General features: G+C 42.5%; 1 protein-coding gene and 1 long non-coding RNA gene across 8 annotated transcripts in view; one reads left to right on the forward strand and one right to left on the reverse strand.

Annotated features, from left to right (window-relative positions):
• Positions 1-27,189, forward strand: part of LOC124272911 — an 84,670-nt gene that overhangs the window by 28,460 nt on the left and 29,021 nt on the right. The window contains exon 1 of one of the 7 annotated variants that reach the window (XM_046708146.1): positions 17,691-18,954. The exons of the other annotated variants lie outside the window; for them this stretch is intronic. Coding sequence (XP_046564102.1) covers positions 18,741-18,954 — 214 coding nt within the window. The 5' untranslated portion in view covers positions 17,691-18,740. Of the gene's footprint in view, positions 1-17,690; positions 18,955-27,189 lie in introns of those variants that run through there. 7 annotated transcript variants of the gene reach the window in all.
• LOC124272915 lies at positions 4,007-18,891 on the reverse strand. The gene is made up of 3 exons (XR_006897492.1): positions 18,807-18,891; positions 17,073-17,694; positions 4,007-4,141 (listed from the first exon to the last, which is right to left on the reverse strand). It is a non-coding gene; the product is annotated as an uncharacterized LOC124272915 (long non-coding RNA).

The following is a 27,189-nucleotide window of genomic DNA, read 5'->3' on the forward strand; positions in this document are numbered from 1 at the left end:
TGGGACTGTCCTCTTGTTGTCATCCCAGACATGCAGAAGATAGAGGGCCAGTACTGTCCACACATTTGTTGTGTTTCATCATGATATGCTGGTCATGACATGGAATTTCATCACAAGGACCACAAATGCTTGTGTATTTCAGTGAGAGACTGGTGACAGACTGTTACTTTCTTGTTAGCTGTTCTAGACCATCCCCATAAGTAGTACAAAGCCCAAATACTAGAATTTTTCAAGCTCCCATTTAAAGAACAAATAAACTTTGTTTTTTTGTACTCTTTTAACTATTACATATGAAAGATTTGTGGTTAGTCTTATGCAGAACACCATCTTCATTCTTAAAAAAATTGTGGTTAAGTAATACCGAGCGATCAAAAGTTGCCAAAAAGTCGCCTGCTACACTCTCGCCCGCCAACGAAACCACAGACAGGTTATGTAATTCTGTCGCCAGAGCACTGCAGTGATGTCATATGAGGAACGATTTTCAGTTAGTTGTATATAAAGTGTGTAGCAAGCTTGTCATTTTGATGATTTCTCGACATCAACGAAGACATGCCGAATTGTTGCGTTGTCGTCAATTGCTCCTAGGGGTCGGGCGATTGTGTCAGCATGCACAGATTTCCACAGGACCCCGCAGTTCGTGCTAAATGGGTTATGTTTGTGAGTGCAAAGCGAGCGTTGTGGAAGCCTGAAACGATATCTTGTGTTCAGATCGCTTCACGGGAGTTAAAGAATCAAAACTACTTACTAGTTGTAGTAAAATATGTATATGATTGATGACCATAAAGATTTTCCATGACACAACTTGTAACATAACGATTTCTTCCTCAGAAGCGAGGTTGTGGTCGAAATAACAATAATATTGTAAGTAGTATTATATTGACACCCACCTTGCTTCCACGATAGAAATTGTTATGTTATAAGCTATGTCATGCAAAATCCTATTGACCATCAATCAAATACATATTTGACTACCAGTAGAAAGTAGTTTTGATTTTGTAACTCGGTGAAAACAAACCTAAATAGCATTTATCTTCAGACTGGCGGATGTTCGCGACAGGGCGCCGCCATTTTTGAAAATCGTAAAGTGACGGGCTAAAGTCTGTTAGAATTAATGAGATTATGGTTTGTGTTCATCAAGTTAGAAAATCAAAACTACTTTCTACTCGTAGTTAAATATGTATTTGAATCATGACCAAAAGGATTTTACATGACAATTTATAACATAACGATTTCTTCCACGAAAGTGAGGTGGGGGTCGAAGTGACAATACTGCACGATAAATTTCTTGCTACATTCACGTGGTTAACGTCCACTCACCAGTATGTAGATACTAGTCAATGTACGTCTTTATATTTGGTCTTATAATCCTAATTAGTTTATTATCATACTTGTATGCATTTTGAAGCTAAATAAAAAGCAGACAATCTGCTGATACTTATGGTTAATTTATAACAGGACTGTAATATCTAGACATTTCGTAATTCGCACACACGCCCTAGTGTATGTTGTCTGTCTCATTACACTTTATGGTGAAAACAATGATTCTGTTGAATGCTACAAACAAATGAAAACAAAATGCAAATATTAAACTTAAAACAGATTAAAGTTATAGGAACAATGTCAGGCTATTACCTTGTTCGAGGAATGTATCCATCAATATCCACAAAAACGAGTGATATGCCATTCATCTGCAGCTGTTCCAAGTGATGTGTCTTTTAACAGTCTAATATACGAAAAAGTGATATATCGTTTCAGTAATTTCACATTTGGTGTATAGTCTCATTGGTCACCCAAGATAGCACACTTGGCAACTATTTGCATAATGTCCGCCATTCTTTAAAAAAAGTAATTTAGTTAGCCAATAATGAGCAATTAATCAATGTATTGGCGGTTAATCCTTTGAAAGAAGGACGTTGTTTTTACGCAGACACAGACACGCGACAGAGTGTATTCAGTATAGATTAGTAAATCTACATACATAAACACTACCTTTTGACAAATCCGCTGTGTAAGATAAAAGTAATTAATCAATCAGCGTGTTATCGGTTAATCCTTTGATCGATGTTTATAATGTTGAGTATTTACTCCAGACACAAGAAATGCCAAATGGGAACCTTTGTCGGGTAATCTAAGTGGTGTTACCACTTATTATACCCTTCCTAATGTCGCACTGTTTAGGTTGAAGAAATTAACGTGATGAGCGAGGCTGGTCATCATTTTCGCTATCACTAGCGTCTGGCTCTAACAAATAAGGCCTAGCGACACCAAGAGATTTTGACAGAATGGTCTATGAAAACAAGTTGTAACTCGGAAACTAGGCAAAGCAGGAGACAAAATTAAATGACAGTAGATTGTGAAAACATATAGCTTTCATTTTTCACAACAGTTGTCACGATTTCAGGTTTATGCAAACCTGTAAACAAGATAATTTACCCCCTGAAATGTACATGAATTCTGCATCGGCCCTCATATCTATTCCTCATATGACGTCACAGAGACGCGCCGCTCTGATTGGTTGAAATTTCGTTCGCGGGTGAGAATTGTGCACTGTTGTCAAAAAGGTCGATTTAAGTTAATTAAAGATCGAAATGAGTAGTTTTAATGACGGAGTTTCATTTATAGCGAGGCCAATTAGTGATTTATGTATTTGTACCCCCCTAGAGTATGTGTGATCTTTAAGTAGTTTTGGATAGGGGTATGCTTTCATCAGTTAAATAAAATATTATATATCAGGTATTGTCATATAACGTGATACAGAGTTGTAGGCATGGAGGAATTGGCAGTTCATCAGCTTCTGTGTTCCACTTCACCCTCATGCTTAGTTTTGAAGTTAAGTAGCAAATGATTTGTTAATATGTTTAAGTAAGGTGTTAATTGTCGGTTGTTTCTGTTTGTAAATAAGTACAGGTCTCAGGTTTGTTTTGCTATTCATTCCGTTAGCTACAAAGACACATGCTGTTATAATCAGCTGCCATGCAAGTGCCAGACATGCATTCATCCATGCCCTAGGTTGTTCTAACATGTGTAAATAAAAGCAAAAAAACCCTTGCCACATCCACAAGAAATAAGGATATCAATAGAGCGATAAAATACCAAAGAAAACAATCTTCAAGGTTGATTTATGTTATTTTTTTGCATATGAAACTAAAATAACATGAATGATAAATGCTTGGTTAGTGCGCTGTATCTGTACACCTACAAACCTTTTGTCTGACAGGTTCAATTAACATGAGCAAGAGATCCTATTACCCTGAGATGGACATTGCCATTGACATCTGATTCCACACACATCATGGCCTTGTTAACCAATTAACCACTTGGACCTGTGAAATGTACACAGGATCTTATGTGCACAGGGCTAATAACATCACAAGGAACAGAATGAGGAGGCTGATGACATTTTGATTGAAAGAAGTGTTCAGGTTGTTGTGACATGTGAGTAGTTGAGAGAGAATGTACACCTGACAAGTCTGTTTGTGGGATGGAGGTGAAGGTACAGCATGCACATACAGTGGGGGAGTGGAGGGAACTACCGTAAATCAGGCAGGTTTACTGATAATCTCTCAACTACCGGTAATTTACAAGTTGTCACCAATGCATTAAACTCACATTGTGCGTTGACACATAATGACATGGTATCTATGATTATCCAGTAACAATTTCTGTGTTTAAAAATAGAACACTTCAATTCCCTACAATCAGTTTCAACTTAATATTAGGAGTCTTTAAACAGATGTTCAAAACATAAATATCAAATTTCAGGAGACTATTAATTCACCTCACCATTAATGTAACAATGAACATTGACAAAGTGGTGGATCATCATTTTCCCGGAATACGCCTGGTTTTACAATAGTGTTTGTTCTCTCTTGACGGCCTTCTTTACCCTCAGTAAAATGTAACTATGTACATTGTAGGTTTTGTAGAATATCAATTGTAAATACAGAATTCCCCTTTTCAGAATTAATGGCAATGAAGTTGACAAAAAGTGGAGTCTGTACAAAGTGGAAATTTCTTTGTGCTTCAACTGTTTGACATTATGACCAATATATAATCCTACAGGGATCTGGAAAGGGGTACACTGCAGGCACATGGCCATGGAATGTGATGATCTCTGTCCTCACCTTGCTACAGCAGAGATCTGAAAATAAACAAAGGCGTTAAGTCCATGTATATGAAACTGAATAACAAGCTTCACTTCTACAGTATTGTACTATAAAGTTTTATGGTAGGGAGATGGGGAAGTATTGAGGTGAGGATGGTTGGGTGTAGTCACGGTGTGCATGGACAGAGGAAGAGTGCACACAGGCCCAGCAGTGTTGACATTTCCCCATGCTCAATGGTAAACATTGGCTGGGCATACCAGGCACAGCAACACATGGCAAAATGTCCCATGTTGGTCATAGTTATACAAGAAAATATTGCCCAATATTTCTGTGATTTTCTTAAACCATCCTTGTGCAAATGCTGAAAGCTGTTTCTTAACTGATCGAGTTAATGTTGATTAGTGTTGGCCATAACTGTGGTGGGGTTTCAGTCCTAGAAAAGGTGGCGTTGGAGATTGCTTGTACAGACTGGAACAGGACATCCATAAAATGTCAGGAGCAGAGAACATGTCAAGCTGAACCGTGAAGAACAAGGGTGTTCTGACATTCATTGCAAGATAACACCTCACTGCCAGTCAACTGGCTCCTAGCGCTGTACTGAAATACCTCACCATGTTCACTACAGGCTCAATCAGATAAACAGGTCTGTTTACGTCTGTTATCTGATGGCGACATGGCAGGATAGTCATCAACACTCCAGCTGGTCAGACTGGGCTAGTCTAGTGCAACAGGGACTGGCATAGTGTGTTGCCCATAGCAACTGGTGCTTGATATCTAGACAGGACATAACCCTTAAGGACACCTTTCCATGAAACTATCCTGGGATACTTTATAAGATGAAGATTGTTTGTGAAGGTGACAGAGAAGCAAGAAAGACTCCTCAGGTTCTCAAACCCAGGTGGACTAGATATGTATATTTTAGTTCTGTCATACCTTGCGCTTTGTTTAGTACAGCCCAGGCTGATTTTCTGGCTTTGATGATGGCCATTTTTCAAGGGTGCTGCCAGCTTGCAATAATAAAACATGCAGGTTATTCAGGAAAACACATCTGGTGTGTACACTTTAATGTATTGCAGCTCTCTAAGACTGTTTACACTTGACAGTGCTCACTTACTACAAGGGAAGCAAATATCAGACTGTATAACCCCGAAGTAATGGATAGATATTCTGATAGTAACAGGTATGGAGAGACAGCACGACTGCAGTAAGTCTGTTAGTAACGGGTATGGAGAGACAGCACGGCTGCAGTAAGTCTGATAGTAACAGGTATGGAGAGACAGCACGACTGCAGTAAGTCTGTTAGTAACGGGTATGGAGAGACAGCACGACTGCAGTAAGTCTGATAGTAACGGGTATGGAGAGACAGCACGACTGCAGTAAGTCTGATAGTAACAATAACATATGTCACTATGAGGAATCATACTGCCTTGCAGAAGTTTTAGGGCAGGACTATTCTGTTCAGAGTTGTTTGAGTTCATAATGGGTTCATAATTAGAAATGTGCAGAATGCCTTGATCTTATCTTGGTCTTAATCCTCTATGTAGTTAATACTGGCAACATTTCACATGGGAACTCTCTGCACATACATCTGCTGTGAACTGGGCTGTTTGGATATTACAAGATTATAAAATAGGCATGTCAAACAGTTTGTTTTGGGTGGCACCAATAACAAACTCATACATTAAAATGAGGTGTAAAAGCATATTTGAAATAGAAAATGCAGATAACTATAGATAGAGTTGTAAATATTTATTCACGTGTTTGTGATGGAAATAGAGGACAATTATTTACAGCATGTGTTTATTTGGATGTGTTTGGTTCTGTCGAGAGCTAATAGTTTGGAATGTTAACTTGTAAGGACAGGGACTCCAAGTCAGTCCACAGATGACAGAGAGTTAATATTTGTGTGTTTGTGGCTTTTGTGGTGTAGCTTGTTTACTTGTGGAGATCTGGTGGTCAATGAGAGGTCAGGGGAGAGGATAGTTGTCAATGTGGCCCATTGCAGATTGCTGAAGGGACAGGCAGAAACAAGTGCAGAGGAGGTTCAAGAGTTGGGGGTTGCTGTGGACCTGGGGATGAGATGTAGAGTTGAATCATAATGACCTCCATGTGCCCTTCAGCAAGTCTGATCACAGGTGACCAATGTCCACCTCCATGTGCCCTTCAGCAAGTCTGATCACAGGTGACCAATGTCCACCTCTATGCACCCTTCAGCAAGTCTGATCACAGGTGACCAATGTCCACCTATGTACCCTTCAGCAAGTCAGATCACAGGTGACCAATGTCCACCTCTATGTACCCTTCAGCAAGTCTGATCACAGGTGACCAATGTCCACCTATGTACCCTTCAGCAAGTCTGATCACAGGTGACCAATGTCCACCTCTATGTACCCTTCAGCAAGTCTGATCACAGGTGACCAATGTCCACCTATGCACCCTTCAGCAAGTCAGATCACAGGTGACCAATGTCCACCTCTATGTACCCTTCAGCAAGTCAGATCACAGGTGACCAATGTCCACCTATGTACCCTTCAGCAAGTCAGATCACAGGTGACCAATGTCCACCTATGCACCCTTCAGCAAGTCAGATCACAGGTGACCAATGTCCACCTCTATGTACCCTTCAGCAAGTCTGCTCACAGGTGACCAATGTCCACCTATGTACCCTTCAGCAAGTCAGATCACAGGTGACCAATGTCCACCTATGCACCTTTCAGCAAATCAGATCACAGGTGACCAATGTCCACCTATGTACCCTTCAGCAAGTCTGCTAACAGGTTACCAATGTCCACCTATGTACCCTTCAGCAAATCAGATCACAGGTGACCAATGTCCACCTCTATGTACCCTTCAGCAAGTCTGCTCACAGGTGACCAATGTCCACCTATGCACCCTTCAGCAAGTCAGATCACAGGTGACCAATGTCCACCTATGTACCCTTCAGCAAGTCTGATCACAGGTGACCAATGTCCACACCTATGCACCCTTCAGCAAGTATCACAGGTGACCAACCTCTTGTACCCTTCAGCAAGTCTGCTCAGGTGACCAATGTCTATGTACCCTTCAGGTGACAGGTGACCAATGTCCACCTATGCACCCATCAGCAAATCTGCTCACAGGTGACCAATGTCCACCTATGTACCCTTTAGCAAATCAGATCACAGGTGACCAATGTCCACCTCTATGTACCCTTCAGCAAGTCTGCTCACAGGTGATCAATGTTGACCTCTGTGTACTCTTCAGCAAGTCTGCTCACAGGTGACCAATGTCCACCTCTATGCACCCTTCAGCAAGTCTGCTCACAGGTGACCAATGTCCACCTATGTACCCTTTAGCAAATTAGATCATAGGTGACCAATGTCAACTTCTCTATGTACTTTTCAGCAAGTCTGCTCACAGATGACCAATGTCCACCTCTATGTACCCTTCAACAAGTCAGATCACAGGTGACCAATGTCCATCTCTATGTACTCTTCAGCAAGTCAGATCACAGGTGACCAATGTCCATCTCTATGTACTCTTCAGCAAGTCTGCTCACAGGTGACCAATGTCCACCTCTATGTACTCTTCAGCAAGTCAGATCACAGGTGACCAATGTCCACCTCTATGTACCCTTCAGCAAGTCTGCTCACAGGTGACCAATGTCCACCTGACTTCAGCAAGTCAGATCACAGGTGACCAATGTACTCTTCTTCAGCAAGTCAGATCACAGGTGACCAATGTCCACCTCTATGTACCCTTCAGCAAGTCTGCTCACAGGTGACCAATGTCCACCTCCATGTACTCTTCAGCAAGTCTGCTCACAGGTGACCAATGTCCACCTCTATGTACTCTTCAGCAAGTCAGATCACAGGTGACCAATGTCCACCTCTATGTACCCTTCAGCAAGTCAGCTCACAGGTGACCAATGTCCACCTCTATGTACCCTTCAGCAAGTCAGATCACAGGTGACCAATGTCCACCTCTATGTACCCTTCAGCAAGTCTGATCACAGGTGACCAATGTCCACCTATGTACCCTTCAGCAAGTCAGATCACAGGTGACCAATGACCACCTCTATGTACCCTTCAGCAAGTCAGATCACAGGTGACCAATGTCCACCTATGTACCCTTCAGCAAGTCAGATCACAGGTGACCAATGTCCACCTCTATGCACCCTTCAGCAAGTCTGCTCACAGGTGACCAATGTCCACCTATGTACCCTTCAGCAAGTCAGATCACAGGTGACCAATGTCCACTCTATGTACCCTTCAGCAAGTCTGATCACAGGTGACCAATGTCCACCTATGTACCCTTTTCAGCAAGTCTGATCACAGGTGACCAATGTCCACCTCTATGCACCCTTCAGCAAGTCTGCTCACAGGTGACCAATGTCCACCTATGCACCCTTCAGCAAGTCAGATCACAGGTGACCAATGTCCACCCTATGTACCCTTCAGCAAGTCTGCTCACAGGTGACCAATGTCCACCTATGTACCCTTCAGCAAGTCAGATCACAGGTGACCAATGTCCACCCTATGTACCCTTCAGCAAGTCAGATCACAGGTGACCAATGACCATTAGGGTGACCTCCATCTCTATGCACTCTTCAGCAAGTCTGCTCACAGATGACCAATGTCCACCTCTATGTACCTTTCAGCAAGTCAGATCACAGGTGACCAATGTCCACCCTATGTACCTTTCAGCAAGTCAGATCACAGGTGACCAATGTCCACCTATGCACCCTTCAGCAAGTCTGCTCACAGGTGACCAATGTCCACCTATGTACCCCCTTCAGCAAGTCAGATCACAGGTGACCAATGTCCACCTATGTACTCTTCAGCAAGTCTGCTCACAGGTGACCAATGTTGACCTCTATGCACCCTTCAGCAAGTCAGATCACAGGTGTGACTCTATGTACCCTTCAGCAAGTCAGATCACAGGTGACCAATGTCCACCTCTATGTACTCTTCAGCAAGTCTGCTCACAGGTGACCAATGTCCACCTCTATGTACCCTTCAGCAAGTCAGATCACAGGTGACCAATGTCCACCTCCATGTACTCTTCAGCAAGTCAGATCACAGGTGACCAATGTCCACCTCTATGTACCCTTCAGCAAGTCAGCTCACAGGTGACCAATGTCCACCTCTATGTACCCTTCAGCAAGTCAGATCACAGGTGACCAATGTCGACCTCTATGTACAGCAAGTCTTCAGGTGACCAAGAGCCTCATGTACTCTTCACAAGTTTGCTGACCAATGACCAATGTCCACCTCTATGTACTCTTCAGCAAGTCAGATCACAGGTTACCAATGTCCACCTATGTACCCTTTAGCAAATTAGATCATAGGTGACCAATGTCAACTTCTCTATGTACTCTTCAGCAAGTCTGCTCACAGGTGACCAATGTCCACCTCTATGTACCCTTCAGCAAGTCAGATCACAGGTGACCAATGACCACCTCTATGCACCCTTCAGCAAGTCTGCTCACAGATGACCAATGTCCACCTATGTACCTTTCAGCAAGTCAGATCACAGGTGACCAATGTCCACCTCTATGCACCCTTCAGCAAGTCTGATCACAGGTGACCAATGTCCACCTATGTACCTTTCAGCAAGTCAGATCACAGGTGACCAATGACCACCTCTATGCACCCTTCAGCAAGTCTGCTCACAGATGACCAATGTCCACCTATGTACCTTTCAGCAAGTCAGATCACAGGTGACCAATGTCCACCTATGTACCTTTCAGCAAGTCTGCTCACAGGTGACCAATGTCCACCTATGCACCCTTCAGCAAGTCTGCTCACAGGTGACCAATGTCCACCTATGTACTCTTCAGCAAGTCAGATCACAGGTGACCAATGTCGACCTCTATGTACCCTTCAGCAAGTCAGATCACAGGTGACCAATGTCCACCTCCATGTACTCTTCAGCAAGTCTGCTCACAGGTGACCAATGTCCACCTCTATGTACCCTTCAGCAAGTCAGATCACAGGTGACCAATGTCCACCTCTATGTACTCTTCAGCAAGTCAGATCACAGGTGACCAATGTCCACCTCTATGTACCCTTCAGCAAGTCAGATCACAGGTGACCAATGTCCACCTCTATGTACTCTTCAGCAAGTCTGCTCACAGGTGACCAATGTCCACCTCTATGTACTCTTCAGCAAGTCAGATCACAGGTGACCAATGTCCACCTCTATGTACCCTTCAGCAAGTCTGCTCACAGGTGACCAATGTCCACCTATGTACCTTTCAGCAAGTCAGATCACAGGTGACCAATGTCCACCTCTATGTACTCTTCAGCAAGTCAGATCACAGGTGACCAATGTCCACCTATGTACCTTTCAGCAAGTCAGATCACAGGTGACCAATGTCCACCTCTATGTACTCTTCAGCAAGTCAGATCACAGGTGACCAATGTCCACCTATGTACCTTTCAGCAAGTCAGATCACAGGTGACCAATGTCCACCTCTATGTACTCTTCAGCAAGTCTGCTCACTACTGACCAATGTCCAACTATGTACCTTTCATTAGGCCTACATGGCTCTCATCAACATTGAGTTGCCTTAGCCGGGGCCTTTGTCAGTTTTTGTCATTTACATCACAAAAGCCCTTGTTGTTGTTGGAGGAACAGCATGTTGTCAGTGGTGCAGTGCATCTGGATTTTCAAATGTTTTCCTGTTGGGTGTTCCCCTGAAGTGTGACAATTACCCCAGATCAGAAGGCTGTACTCACAAGTTCCTGGTTATCACACTGACCTGCAGGTCTACATCCATGAACACATGAAAAGAGAGGCTGTCCCATTTGTGACAATTTTGTGAAATCATGCAAATGAGTCCTATTAGCAAGGATGGGTTTATCCCTGTAGGCCTTTAACATCATAGACCTTTAACATACAAAGCAGTGATATGCTGCATCAACACATATACACTGTGGATGTGATTCATTGTCTTGCTCTCCAGTCATACAACTATGAAACACTTCAAATGTTTTCACTGGTTTTCCAAAAGATTTTAAATGTTACAACTAGAATACATTTTTTAACCTGGAGTTGGTGTATCATGTCTCTTGTATTGTGATTCGTATCATTTTGTTTCTAAACACTTCAGTACATAATAATAGAAACTGTAGTCAAAGTTAATGATTCTATGTGTTATTCTAATGCCCATCAAGGTGTGTTTTCACTGAACACCTTCAGTCCCAGGCCTATGTTATATGCAGCACAGGTATCAGCTGATGTGCACAACCTCTAAGGCCACCCACAACTGTCTTGTACAGACTCACTGATGTATGCAGGAAACACAGACAAAGCATCTCTGTAGTCACTGATTACAGTATGACAGACAAGACAGTGTTAGGTCAACTATCTGTCCTCACATCTCCCTCTTCCAACACCTTACTGTATATTTAAGGGTGGATCACCTGCTGAAGCTTGATCCCTTGTTCACACCTGGGCTGTCCACTGATTACAGTATGACAGACAAGACAGTGTTAGGTCAACTATCTGTCCTCACATCTCCCTCATCCAACACCTTACTGTATATTTAAGGGTGGATTACCTGCTGAAGCTTGATCCCTTGTTCACATCCAGGCTGTCCACTGATTACAGTATGACAGACAAGACAGTGTTAGGTCAACTATCTGTCCTCACATCTCCCTCATCCAACACCTTACTGTATATTTAAGGGTGGATTACCTGCTGAAGCTTGGTCCCTTGTTCACATCCAGGCTGTCCACTGATTACAGTATGACAGACAAGACAGTGTTAGGTCAACTATCTGTCCTCACATCTCCCTCATCCAACACCTTACTGTATATTTAAGGGTGGATTACCTGCTGAAGCTTCCCTCATCCCTTGTTCACATCCAGGCTGTCCACTGATTACAGTATGACAGACAAGACAGTGTTAGGTCAACTATCTGTCCTCACATCTCCCTCATCCAACACCTTACTGTATATTTAAGGGTGGACTACCTGCTGCAGCTTGGTCCCTTGTTCACATCCAGGCTGTACACTGATTACAGTATGACAGACAAGACAGTGTTAGGTCAACTATCTGTCCTCACATCTCCCTCATCCAACACCTTACTGTATATTTAAGGGTGGACTACCTGCTGCAGCTTGGTCCCTTGTTCACATCCAGGCTGTCCACTGATTACACATAGTTCTTCAAACAAGGTATGATGGTGACCCTATAACCACACTGCACTTGAAAATCTAAGTATGTTAATCTCTGTGTCATTTTATTTGGTGGCAAGAGTTTGATGGAGGTACTTCATTCTTTATTTGCTATGGTTTCAACCACAATGAGTTTCTATAGAAAAACATGACAGTTACTCTTATTTAATGAAACACTTTTATGTCAGAAGAATTAGAGGAACAGGTGAAGATACACCTACAAAGACAGATTTTCTGTCTTCGAGGAAGCTATGAGAGTAGACAATGAACAGACACAGACCGTGAATAAATCTGATGCCATGTCAGGAGTTGTTCATCCAGGTGTAATGTAGCTGTGATCACCATGCACCTACCATCTTGCTCTACTGGGCTGTAGGTCAATAGCACATACTATGCCAGCCATCATGGACACAGGCACACTGTCATGCAGTGGATGGACAGGAGTGCATTATCCATGTGGTCATTGTGTAGGCCATCACAGCCCTATGAGGGTGTCCCTACTTGTGGCGCTCTTGGACTTAATAACCTAACACACATCAGGCTAGGTGGATGCATACATGGGTGGGGATGGTACATGAATGAGTTTAATTTATGGAGGTGACAGATAGAACTAGGGAAGCTAAGTAAATAGTTTACTTTATAACTTCACTGGGGACATCTGTCCTGCTTGTAGTCTGAAAAGACAGGTATGTATACTTGTATGTATCAATATGAAACATGTTGACACACATCACAGCATTAGAAGCAGACACACATCAAACAATATCAAACAATAAATAATAATTTAGCTATGATTAGTTTGTTATATTGCAGAAACTATCTCTTGTTTCACATGTCAGGAGACTGTCTGTGGCAATATAAAATTCCTGGCTTCTGTGCAAAGCATCAAATGCTCTAGTTTTTATTGGTGTTTCTTCCAACACAGAGAGGAACATGCTCCCCTTATCTGAGAATCTGATACCTTGTAAAAGTATTTCATCATATCACATATCCAGTAATTCTTTCAATAGACCAGCCTTTCTTCTCTCATTAAAGATATGTACATGACTCAGTTTCATAACACTTCTCTATTTATACTGAGACATTGGAGCACTTCTCTTTGACAAATCAATTAGCACCATATGCATTTTCTGGTGGGCCCTCCTCTCCTGGGCCAAACAAAAAATTCACCCTGCTGCAAGTATCCCCACTGTCAGTATATCCATTTCTGTAGAACCTCCGCCCCAGGAGGGGACAGCTTGGTTGATGACGTGGAGCATGAAGGCTGCCTCGGCACACGCCTGGTATGCTCCACTCATCACCATAAACCTCATGCCATGTTTGTTTCAACAGCCATGTTTTTTGGGTGTCTGTAGTGTATCAGAGAAGGTTATATTTCTGTATGTGTCTCTCTTCGACTAACATAGAATCTCTGCAATAATTTAAATGAAATCATTCAATTTTCCTCATGATTACTTTCAGTTCATGTTGATCCACATTATATTTCTTTACTATAAATATGTGTTGTAAATAAACAATGTTTTAAATTTTACTATTAACACATAAACATTTTTCTTCTTGTTTCCTTTTCACAAATAACTTGTACATCAATTTTTCAATTTGCTGAGCAATCAATTTCCATATCAGGATCTGATACTGCTTACATAAAATAGGGAAATGTAATATTAATGCATTACTTGAGAATATGTGACACATCAAGCCAGCAAGTCCACTCTCAATATGGAATTTGTGTACCGTATGTTTTATAAATATAAAAGGGAAATTTTGAGAGGCAGATGTTTAAATTATTAATGGTGGTTGTAGTTTCTGTGAATACAGTGATTATAAGCATATTTGGGAGCACAAGGTATTACAGAGTATGCGTAAAAGTCGAGGATAGTTTCAGCAGAAAATTTGTTATATTTACCCTTACAATGTAGTTGACAGGAGAAAACCCACATACTGTTGTATCATGAAGGGTTGTAGTGGATGTGTTCAGCTGTAGTTGACAGGAGAAAACCCACATACTGTAGTGGATGTGTTCAGCTGTAGTTGACAGGAGAAAACCCACATACTGTAGTGGATGTGTTCAGCTGTAGTTGACAGGAGAAAACCCACATACTGTAGTGGATGTGTTCAGCTGTAGTTGACAGCTGTGGATTGACAGGAGAAAACCCACATACTGTAGTGGATGTGTTCAGCTGTAGTTGACAGGAGAAAACCCACATACTGTTGTGGTGGATGTGTTCAGCTGTAGTTGACAGGAGGAAAACCCACATACTGTAGTGGATGTGTTCAGCTGTAGTTGTCAGGAGAAAACCCACATACTGTAGTGGATGTGTTCAGCTGTAGTTGTCAGGAGAAAACCCACATACTGTAGTGGATGTGTTCAGCTGTAGTTGTCAGGAGAAAACCCACATACTGTAGTGGATGTGTTCAGCTGTAGTTGACAGCTGTAGGAGAAAACCCACATACTGTTGTGGATGTGTTCAGCTGTAGTTGACAGGAGAAAACCCACATACTGTAGTGGATGTGTTCAGCTGTAGTTGACAGGAGAAAACCCACATACTGTTGTGGATGTGTTCAGCTGTAGTTGACAGGAGAAAACCCACATACTGTAGTGGATGTGTTCAGCTGTAGTTGACAGGAGAAAACCCACATACTGTAGTGGATGTGTTCAGCTGTAGTTGACAGGAGAAAACCCACATACTGTAGTGGATGTGTTCAGCTGTAGTTGTCAGGAGAAAACCCACATACTGTAGTGGATGTGTTTCCCTTCAGCAGATCACCATTATGTTGGTGGAAAAAACATTCCAGAATACAATGGAGCCTGTATTAAGATTTAAATCTGAACATGTGAAGAATTTGTGGTGGGAACAAATTTAGCTACTTCAGTTTCCATTGAACCCTTTGTTGTGGGTATGAATACGTTTCATATATTCCATTGAGGAAAAAATAAATTATTAGAAACAGTTGAAGGAAATGGATATATTTGCCACTTTAATAGACTCAGTAATCTAAGGGTTGGTTTGAGTGATTCTGTAAAGGACTGCATCTCTTTGATGTGGTAAGATCTGGTGTTCTGCTAGGAAGTTGCTAGTACTCTGCCCACAGGCTTGTATATATGTTGAGACAGTTGCATAACACTTAGAGATGGCCAGTCAGAGTGGACTCAGGGAGTGTGAATTTATTGCATATATTTACGAGGATCATAAACTTACAGGGACCCCTGGAAAGTGACACTGTATAGATCCCACTTGTGTCAATCCCTGGGGTGGGGCAAGGGCCTACAGATCCATCTTAATCTACTTGAGTAATCTATCTACTTTGACACATACACATGTGATACCTTATTGAACAGTACGGAGATTTATCCTCTTTGTTGGATATTTGTTATGTTACACTGTCTTGAAATAATCAGTTTTTGTTGTAGTGCCTCTCTCAGTGTCCCATGTAAACACACACACAAACAAACAAACACAAATGCATGCATGCACATGCACGCATGCACGCACACACACACACACACACACACACACTTCACCACTCATCACCCAGTGAAGTGGGCCTTACTGCAGACCCAAGCGGTGATGTAGTATCTCTGTCTCAATCACACCTGGCTACACAACACAATGTTGTCCTCACATTTTATGAGGCACGTTAATGGAATTCTTCTCCAGTTTAGAAAATGGCCAAATGTCTTCTGTTACCAGATTAATTCATCTGGGGGTAGATTTGGACATTGAAGTTAATGTAGGTGAATACCTGATGACATGGAGAGCTTAGTTGGTGTTACGCCCCCGCGTATGTAGACGTCTATTGTCAATGATTCAAGGGAGGATCGTAAGTTGTCTCTGCTCACAGCTGTGATTGGCTGCTGTGTGCTGAGGGAAGGATAGAGGATAATAAGAATAATCAGTGTATCAACACATCCAGGGAGTGAGGCTAAAGGGATGTCAGGGATGCAGGCGGCAACGTATAAAGTAGATGGAAAGAAGGAGGAAATATAGAAGTGTTTAGATTTGGAAACATATTTTCCTGTTTCCTATCTTGCAATCAACTATGTGATTTTGCTTGTGATGGTGGAATATTGGAAGCAGGCATCTACAAATCTTGAGTTTATTTGAAAACAGTCAGGGATTGTGACGGTCAGACAAATTCAGTGGAAAAATTGAAATGATAGTGTGGGAACTATACATTCAACATGCCTCAGTAAGACAACTTTAGATCCCTTTAATCCTTGGCCAACATTATTTCTACATGCTTGACTGATATTTAAGTGAAGAAGGTGCCGGTGATTGGGCCAAACTTATGTGGAATTTGGAAGAGTTAATCAAAGTTGTGTTTAGCTGCACAGTGTGGTAGAGGCACAGTTAACCAGCTGTAGTGAGCCTTGTTGCAGAGGTGTTTGTGATGCAGACCCACTGAGGGAGAAATGCTTCTGTGAGAAAGGATTACCATACTTCAAGCCCAGTCCCTGTCCTCGTCAAGACACATGCACAGCATATGCCCTGGCCAAATCTCACAAACCAAGTCCTGTGAAGCAGAAGATTACACTTCCCCAACTTGCTATCTGCTCACTGTTAGAGACTGGGATACGTGCTACAGGAATGTTTCACAAACAAATCTCAACAATAACATCTCCAAACAAGCAAAGGATCTTGTTGCTATACATTTCAGTCAAATGTTTTTGAGGTCTGCATGATTTTTATGGAGGATCGATGATCATGAGTATGCTAAGGGTCACGTAAGGGGCTGGCTAAACCTTATGTTTTCTTTTAACTTTATCAGCAATCAGAATACAAGTTCTAATGTTCTTTACCCGTGTACTATTCTTTTGCTCCGATGAACTTTTTTTACTACCTTGAATTGTTGGACTAGGCCAGTCGGACCTGAGTAGTATTTTTACAGTGGCGTGAACTACTCACCTCAGTCTGAGCCAGCCATGTGCAGCAGTCCTGCTCTCATACTTACACGAAGCCCACGCTGACATGGGGAAAACTCCAGTAATGATCATCTACTTGTATATACAGTGATCACTGGCCATGCAGGCTGTGTCCTGGAACTCGCCAACAGCCAAAGCCAGTAAATTCCAAGACCAAATATAACTTGTGAGTGATATATTCATTGGCTCTGGATTGCTGGAATCTAGTACCTGCTACTGACATCCAGTTTGTTTTACTGTGCTTCCACAGGACTTCACTCACACCGTGTGCTGATTTATAGTTGCTCTGCTAATTATCATAATGGAATATCCTTTCCTATAAAGGGGTTTCAGTATAAACCTATCTGCCCCCAGAAGAAGATCACCAGGACAATACAATATGTGTTGAGTTTAGAACATACATACACACATGGGATTTGCCACCCAGCCCTGTGTGTCAGTGTTGTGCAGGCGTCAGCCCAAGCAGGACCCTGGCAAGGTTCTTTCAGTTGAATCATACCTGAGATAAGATTTCATTATACTACATTGATTCAATACAAGACAGCTTACAACAACAACAGTTTCCTCCTGCAGCGGGGACGATACTTAGGTTTCATGGAACTTGTGTGAGAACAATCTGACTATTGTTTCTACTGGTGAAGTACACTACCCTGCCTGTCCTCCCACCAGCAGGTCACAGGCCAAACATTTGCGGACCCTTAATTAAGGAGATCAGTTATCAGACTTTCCAGACTTCAGTGTTATCCCCTGTCATACCTGGCATAGTGAACTTTGGTGAGGTTGCAGACTTGCTCCATGTTTCAGCCTGTCAGTGCCAGACAAGTCGGTAAATAGGTTCCAACTACAGACTATCCCCATCAGCCAGGAGGATCAGTTTGTCAGGGATCATTCCATCCCTCACAGGATATCTTATCTCTTTGACATTTTGTCCCAATTCTATTTAGCACAAATCTGTGAGATCTGTGAGACAAAGCTCCCCATTCATCGATCCCCTGAGGGGGAGAGAGGTAAATCTATGTATAAGTTATTGTGGGACACGACTTGACTAGAGCCAGGCTTGTGTTCTACCCTATGGCTATGCTGTTAACAAGGTATTGGTCGTGTGCGGCAGTATTGCCCCAGGATACTTGCATCTTCTATGGTTTGTGAGCAGTCCCCCTGATTGTTACCGTGGTGGAGTAGTCCTTATTACCCTCTTCAGTTGGATCACCCATGGCCCATGTGGGTGTGGGCTTGGTGCAGGCAGGTAGCCTGGCTGGACTGTCTCACATAGTCCACTACAAACACATGTGTGCCTCACTGTGATACAGACTGTAGAGGAGGACATGGTGGGATACAGTCAACGCTGCTCTCCATATTCACTGTTTGTATGGTAAATGAAACAGATTGTGTTTTACAGAGAATGAATCTTATTCAGGAAATCAAACTTTCAATACCTCATGGATATAACTGTGTTACTTTCCTTGTAAATCACAAGCTAAGTTTTGGTTGATTTGCACACATTAGACAAATGATGAGAAGAATGAAGTTGATATCTCCCTATATATGGTGGTAATGGACTTGGGACAAATGTCTAATGTGATGGCGTGGAAAGTAAAGCGAGGAGATTACCTGGAGTTGGAGAACTGCACCGATAGTTCAGATGAGGATCATAATATTCATGACGCTGGCCTGAGAAGGGATCGTAAGAAACTACTCATGCGACTCAGTCATCTACAGGCGACTGATCGTAACTCTCTTTGCTGGGATGAGTTTTTCGGTAGGCTTTTTCTATTTCCTCTTTTTTTTCATACACAAGGTGTTTTGTGTAGTGGACAATTATTATACATTGTAGTTGTAACATGTATTCTGTAGTTACTAACCAAACCAAATGCTAACTAAGGAGACGGTTAATGAAGTGTTGCCCAATACCACTGATGAGGTACACAGTGTACTGGATGTCAGCAGTGGCAGTACTCACTGTACAGTCCTACCTGTCTGTATATGCTGTTGTTTCACACCTAGAGGGTGTACGCTGGATTCAGGACATCATGCTGATGACACAAGCACTCTCCATGACCAGGTTTCATTCACATACCAGTTTTAAACTTGCAAAACCAGGCGTAGTGTTCTAAGTTATTATGTTGATTACGTTTTCAAATGTAGTGAGAGTTAAATCCACAAGAATCCACAGTGCCACAAGGATTCTGCCTCAGATAGCAGGGGATTTTTGTTGATTCTTTGTAACATTTTAAGTAAATGTATCATGGTTTTCCTATGCTAGTTATTCCTTTGACACTGAAGGAGGTAGTGATTATTAAGCTGCTTGTTATACAGGAGATTACAGCTCTCCATCAATCCCAAACTGCACCTGCATTGCCAACACCACTTATGTGTCACTCAAGGCTTACATAGGCATCGTATTGTCGCAGAAATGTAGTAGGGTCAAACACTGACTCAGTTGACTGAACAATCTTTGAGGAACATGTGCTCTTTTGTTGGGGTTTAATGCAGTGAAGTTTTTTTTTCAAACACCCTTGGTAATTGTAAAGCTTGTAATAGATTCCATGTTTTTGTTCTTGTTGATTTCACGTTTAAAAGTTTGTTTATCTTGGTTGGCTGTCATTTACAGTGTGATTGTATCATGTGCTGTGTATTCATTGTGAACTAGACAAGCTATCAGCCTGTATGAATACAGAGCATTTGTGTGGAAGCAGATGAATATAGGACCTGCACACTTAATCATTAGAATTAATACAAGAAACATCACAGCCTTGTCTGTCTTACAGATCCCTCAACTATTTTACCTTTGGACCAGCAATTTCTTAATGCAAAACAGACTCCAAATGAAGCAATTCTAAATTTTCCGCAGAGTTCACGATCTGAATCCTTTATCACAAAAGGGCATCTTTTCAACTTCTGTGGTGGTATTGGTTTCTGTCAAATTATATACATTATATTAAGTATTAGTCTAATTACAGTCAAAATGTTACATTTGATTTCCCTTCTCAACATGTCCGATACATGCCAATGTAGACTAAGAAGTAGGCTAAGCTTCAGTGACTGCAGTTAAGTTTTATTATTTAAAAATATATATCTATATAATTATAAAATATTATAAAAATTGGGGCCTGGAATGATGCTTAATTTCTGCTTAGAGCTGGGGAAGACTAGACTTGCCAAATCATTCTAGACTGTTATGTTTAAGAAGACAGACTCGGCTAGATGGTATTACATATGGGAAGCTGTGCTTGCTAGATGGCAGATCATAAGATCTTGAACTTAAGGACAAACAATACATGCTTTATAATGTGTGGAATGCAGTGGGGTCAAACTGATAGTTGGCATTGTGTAATTAGGATGTATTTCATAAACATTTGGGTTGCTTTGAATTAATAACCAGCCAAGATATGATTAAGCTTCTTTCCCCCCGATGATAACCCTATTTGAGAACGGGTACAGGGACTATAGGCCACAGTACAAATGAAGGAATTCGACTTCCAGTTACTCAACACTGATCACGTGCAAGATAAACAAATTCCATAATGTTGTTCACAAGCTGGTGTTATTCCAGTGTAAAATTCTGTTGTGTACAGTCAAGGCTAGTTGTGGCTTCTACCAGCATCCAGCTGCACACAGTCAAGGCCAGTTGTGGCTTCTACCGGCATCTAGCTGTATACAGTCAAGGCTAGTTGTGGCATCTACCGGCATCTAGCTGTATACAGTCAAGGCCAGTTGTGGCTTCTACCGGCATCTAGCTGTATACAGTCAAGGCCAGTTGTGGCTTCTACCGGCATCCTACTATACAGTCAAGGCTAGTTGTGGCTTCTACCAGCATCCAGCTGCACACAGTCAAGGCCAGTTGTGGCATCTACCGGCATCTAGCTGTATACAGTCAAGGCCAGTGGTGGCATCTACCGGCATCTAGCTGTATACAGTCAAGGCCAGTGGTGGCATCTACCGGCATCTAGCTGTGTACAGTCAAGGCTAGTTGTGGCTTCTACCAGCATCCAGCTGTATACAGTCAAGGCTAGTTGTGGCATCTACCGGCATCTAGCTGTATACAGTCAAGGCCAGTGGTGGCATCTACCGGCATCTAGCTGTATACAGTCAGGGCCAGTTGTGGCATCTACCGGCATCCTACTATACAGTCAAGGCCAGTGGTGGCATCTACCGGCATCTAGCTGTATACAGTCAAGGCGATTGGTGGCATCTACCGGCATCCAGCTGTATACAGTCAAGGCCAGTGGTGGCATCTACCGGCATCCAGCTGTATACAGGCAGGGCCAGTGGTGGCATCCTACTATACAGTCAAGGCCAGTTAAGCACCAACTGGCATCCAGCTGGATACAGTCAAGGCCAGTGGTGGCATCTACCGGCTTCTAGCTGTATACAGGCAGGGCCAGTGGTGGCATCTACCGGCATCCAGCTGTATACAGTCAAGGCCAGTGGTGGCATCTACCGGCATCCAGCTGTATACAGGCAGGGCCAGTGGTGGCATCTACCGGCATCCAGCTGTATACAGTCAAGGCCATTTAAGCACCTACTGGCATCCAGCTGCATACAGTCAAGGCCAGTGGTGGCATCTACCGGCATCCAGCTGTATACAGTCAAGGCCATTTAAGCACCTACTGGCATCCAGCTGCATACAGTCAAGGCCAGTGGTGGCATCTACCGGCATCCAGCTGTATACAGCCAGGGCCAGTGGTGGCATCCACTGGCATCCTACTATCCAGTCAAGGCCAGTTAAGTACCTACTGCATCCACTGGCCAGTGGTTAATCCTGTTTATGGAAATGCCATTTAGTGGTACCACAATTCAAAACCCAGATTAGTTAATGTGCCCAGGAATGTGTGCTGCTTCAAAGACTTAATGAATGTGGTGATCAGGCATGGTGACTTTGTTGATTGTGTTTCTTTGTATTCCAACATGGATCATTGCTCACAATATTGGTCACTGGATTGTCTGGTCCAGATTCAGTCATGTATTTTGCCATATAGCTGGAATATATAGCTGAAGCATATGTTTTAAGTTGAAGATGCAATCATGGCTATATCAACATGATCACAGTTTCAGTTAGACTCTGTAGCCTCTTTGACCTTTCTGCCAACAGGTTACATGTGATGTACCATATTAGGCACCACCCAGATGGGCTGTGTCTTACTGTGCCACAGGCCATGGACACCTTGTTTCAACTCTGACATTTACAGTGTTTCCCTACTATTTGACACAAGAGACTGAATTTCCTCTGTGTTGAACAATCAGATTGCATGATATCATTTGGCCGCATGTGCTGCATCCATTTACATTCGTGTATAGAGGTTAATGTGTGCAGATTTCTTCATTTATTACATATTTTCTTAAAAACTCAATGAAGGCTTTAATGTTCTGACATCTTGTTGATGTCACATTTGCATGCATTTTGCTTACAAGCTGCTAACAAATATATGGAGCATAGATCACTTGTCTTATGTACACCTCCCATTCCATACATTCCAGTACATATCAGAGTAATCAGTCACACTTAGAACTAGTTGACGAGTGTCAGAATTCATCATAGTTTTGTATTTAACTGTAGGATTCTTTGCATTTAGGACGTTTAGGAGTTATTATTCAGCATCTATGGCTACACTATTCAGCATCTATAGCTACACTATTCAGCATCTATAGCTACACTATTCAGCATCTATAGCTACAACAAAGACAAAATAGTTTACATTGATGTAATTATTTTATTTGCCCCACAATCTTTGATGGATTGCAAAAAAAGTTTAAAAGCATGTAACAAAACAGTAGAAAGCAGTAGAAATTGTAAAAGCAATAATACATATTACATTCAAACTACTTACATCCTGTACTTTAAACAGTATGAGTATTTATTTCTTGACAGAAGGATACTGAAAACAAGCATCTTTATAGCAAATATCTTTTCAAAATGTTGCACTAGAGAAAGTATTTTTTGTCTGACAAACCTGATTTGTTGACAAAACTAGAAAAATTTTGTCTGACAAACCTGATTTGTTCACAAAACTAGAAAATTTAAACTGTGTGTCCTAATGAGATCCTTTAGGCAGGATTCTGTTCGTGGACGAGGTCCCTGTGGACTCCTGTCTGCAGGTGCCAGCAAGCAAGTAGAATAATGCTTTGTTTCTCTAAATATTTAGTTTGAGAGAAACAAAGAACTTCATTTAAATTGAATGTGTGTGATGTGGTTCTTGCACATGACACTGCTTCTAGAGAGAGTATGTTATGCCTGTCACTGTACCAGTGGGTTATGAGATCTTTTGTTTCAGGAGAACATTAACTGTCATTTCTGTTCATTAGTATCCATACAAACTGTGTTTGTTTGGGTGTTTTATTGGGTGTAACAAATGTTCATTATCATATTTCCTGTCATATTTCAGGCAGCTAGATTTGCCCTTGCCTCTGAACATAACCCGATCAACAAGCTAATGAAATCTGAGTTATTTTAAAAATAGTCCACGTTATTACCCCTATTTTTCAATTTGATTCACTCCCAAGTTGGAATGTGGATGCCCTTTCCTTGCCTGCAACTCTATGACATATCCATGATGATGCAAGTGCTAACTGACTGGGACTCACGATGCAGCAATATGAATCATGCAGACATAGACAGGCCATGCTGCAACAACACACAGCCTCTCCCAGGTCATGCTGCAACAACACACAGCCTCTCCCAGGTCATGCTGCAACAACACACAGACTCTCCCAGGTCATGCTGCAACAACACACATACCCTCCCAGATCATGCTGCAACAACACACAGACTCTCCCAGGTCATGCTGCAACAACACACATACCCTCCCAGATCATGCTGCAACAACACACAGACTCTCCCAGGTCATGCTGCAACAACACACAGACTCTCCCAGGTCATGCTGCAACAACACACAGACTCTCCCAGGTCATGCTGCAACAACACACAGACCCTCCCAGGTCATGCTGCAACAACACACAGACTCTCCCAGGCCATGCTGCAACAACACACAGACTCTCCCAGGTCATGCTGCAACAACACACAGACTCTCCCAGGTCATGCTGCAACAACACACAGACTCTCCCAGGTCATGCTGCAACAACACACAGACCCTCCCAGATCATGCTGCAACAACACAGACACACAGACTCCTCCCAGGTCATGCTGCAACAACAACAACACACAGACTCTCCCAGGTCATGCTGCAACAACACACAGACTCTCCCAGATCATGCTGCAACAACACACAGACTCTCCCAGGTCATGCTGCAACAACACACAGACTCTCCCAGGCCACCCTCCCAGGTCAAGCTGCAACAACACACAGACTCTCCCACATGCTGCAACAACCCAGACTCTCCCAGGCCATGCTGCAACACACAGACTCTCCCACATGCTGCAACACACACACAGACTCTCCCAGGTCATGCTGCAACAACACACAGACTCTGCAACAACACACAGACTCTCCCAGGCCATGCTGCACTCTCCCAGGTCATGCTGCAACAACACACAGACTCTCCCAGGCCATGCTGCAACAACACACAGACTCTCCCAGGCCATGCTGCAACAACACACAGACTCTCCCAGGTCATGCTGCAACAACACACAGACTCTCCCAGGCCATGCTGCAACAACACATAGACTCTCCCAGGCCATGCTGCAACAACACATAGACCCTCCCGGGCCATGCTGCAACAACACACTCTCCCAGGTCAGACAGACCTCCCCATGCTGGCCATGCTGCAACAACACATAGACCCTCCCGGGCCATGCTGCAACAACACATAGACCCTCCCGGGCCATGCTGCAACAACACATAGACCCTCCCGGGCCATGCTGCAACAACACATAGACCCTCCCGGGCCATGCTGCAACAACACATAGACCCTCCCGGGCCATGCTGCAACAACACACAGACTCTCCCAGGCCATGCTGCTTGCCATGGATGGATGTTTTAATGCTATTAGTACATCAGCATACAATCTCGTCTGGCTGCTGTGGGTGTTAAGTCACATCCTTTGCTCACTTTTTAGTCATGGAGTCCTGATCTTTTGAATTTGACTGATGTTTCCATTCAAAGAAATTATTTGATGTTTCCATCCAAAGAAATTATTTGAGGTATCGGTAGTAAAAGAGCTTTAAAATATATTCCAAGCCTAACATAAAAATGTATAAATATTGGTTCAGTGTAGTGAGTGGCTCTTATTGAAGAAGATCATATCTATAGTATCAACTGTTTGGCTTCAAGGCAGTGATCTCGATCATTAGTGATATATGAACCCCATGGCCGTGTATACAGTACATATATGTGTCTGATGGCTAGGGAGATTGAGCCAATGTTACCGTAGACTGAACATGATATCCAGACATTCCTCAACCTGCCATCTGGCCGTACAACAAAAACCATTCAGTAATACTGCCTGACACACATCCCCATACATACTGCATGAATCAGATGTGGGGAGCACTGACAGATGGAGTAGGCTGCGTCTGGCATCCCACATACCAGCCTCTAGGAGGGAGAAACATACAGTCTATTGTCTTTACATACACCTTTGGAAACGACAATAGAGATTAAGGCTGATGGTTGATGAAGAAATGCAGCTCTTGTTGTTACAGATATTAACTATTATATTAAATGTACAGTTTATGATAACGTGTACTCTACCCGTTAAAATCATGCCCACTGCAATATTGTTTATCTTTGGCTATATCTGCACATGTAGTTGTCATGAAAATGGTTGGGGGTAGGTGGTGAGTGTGATGGAAACTGGCCAGTGGTCAGATGTACCTGGGAAGTGTTAAGGGCCTTCTATCAGTGTGTGGGACATTCATCACCATGACTACAAGGTTTGGTTATCTGGGTAATGTTCTCTGTGTGTGCCGCACCTCTGCCGACATGGGTGGGGGCCATACTGCCAGCTTTCCAGGGATGGTCTGATACTCATGTCACGCAGCCCCAGAGGTGACAATTACTTTGCTGACCTTCAGTTTGTTAAGATACATGAACTCTGACCTTTGCACATATGTGTTATTTCCCTCTGATGACCTGTATTCAGGGCCCCAGTGCTGTGATGACCTTCAAGGTCAGGGTGAGATAAAAAATGAAAAAAGCACATACTCAGTCTCAGCTTAACTCACACATGATTGCTGCAGTTTTATCAACATAATGAAAACAATTTTCTCATACGATGCTAAGACATAATGAAACATCAAAATATGAGTAAGAACTCACCTGATGTTAATTTTAACAAGAAAAATGAAATAAAATTAATGTTAAGATCTTTTTTGTGTATGGTTAGAATTAAAGTAAAACAAAAGGTACTATCAGGTAGAAGTTTGAAATGATCAGGGATTCATTACTTTTGCATTATGTAAAGTAGAATCCTCCATGGAGGACATTAGACAAGCTGATTTATGGGGGAAACAGCTTCATGCCCTGTACACCTTCATGGAGGGATGGTGTGATAAGAGTAGAGTCTCTCATGGTGGCAAGTATTTTTCAATACTGATGTTGCTATGACCTCCTGACATGATAAGTGTTGTTGTCTGATACAGAGACGGGAAGGATAGGATACAGTTTCAGGGAATCATGATTTGCCTCATTACATTATAAATCTTACACCCGCTTCCTTCTCTTCTGCACGTTTACATGGAACACCATTGTACCAAGTTCAATGTTGCCTGACCAGAATGTGGCTTCTGCATGTATACATGGAACCCCATTGTACCAAGTTCAATGTTGCCTGACCAGAATGTGGCTTCTGCGTGTATACATGGAACCCCATTGTACCAAGTTCAATGTTGCCTGACCAGAATGTGGCTTCTGCTACACCTTATGTGGATTAAACATACAACTGAATATAATTCATTGATGTAAGAACACACCTAAAACTAAAAGATAAAATGATAGTCCTAAGATACAGATTTAGTGGTCATGACATAGTGTTGATAGTTACTGGATGGGTGACACCACTGAAAACTGACTGAACAGTATATAGTTATCTGGTTTTA

This window comes from Haliotis rubra, unplaced genomic scaffold, assembly GCF_003918875.1.
Source record: "Haliotis rubra isolate DU_JTF1 unplaced genomic scaffold, ASM391887v1 Scf174, whole genome shotgun sequence".
Taxonomy (NCBI): Eukaryota; Metazoa; Mollusca; class Gastropoda; order Lepetellida; family Haliotidae; genus Haliotis; species Haliotis rubra.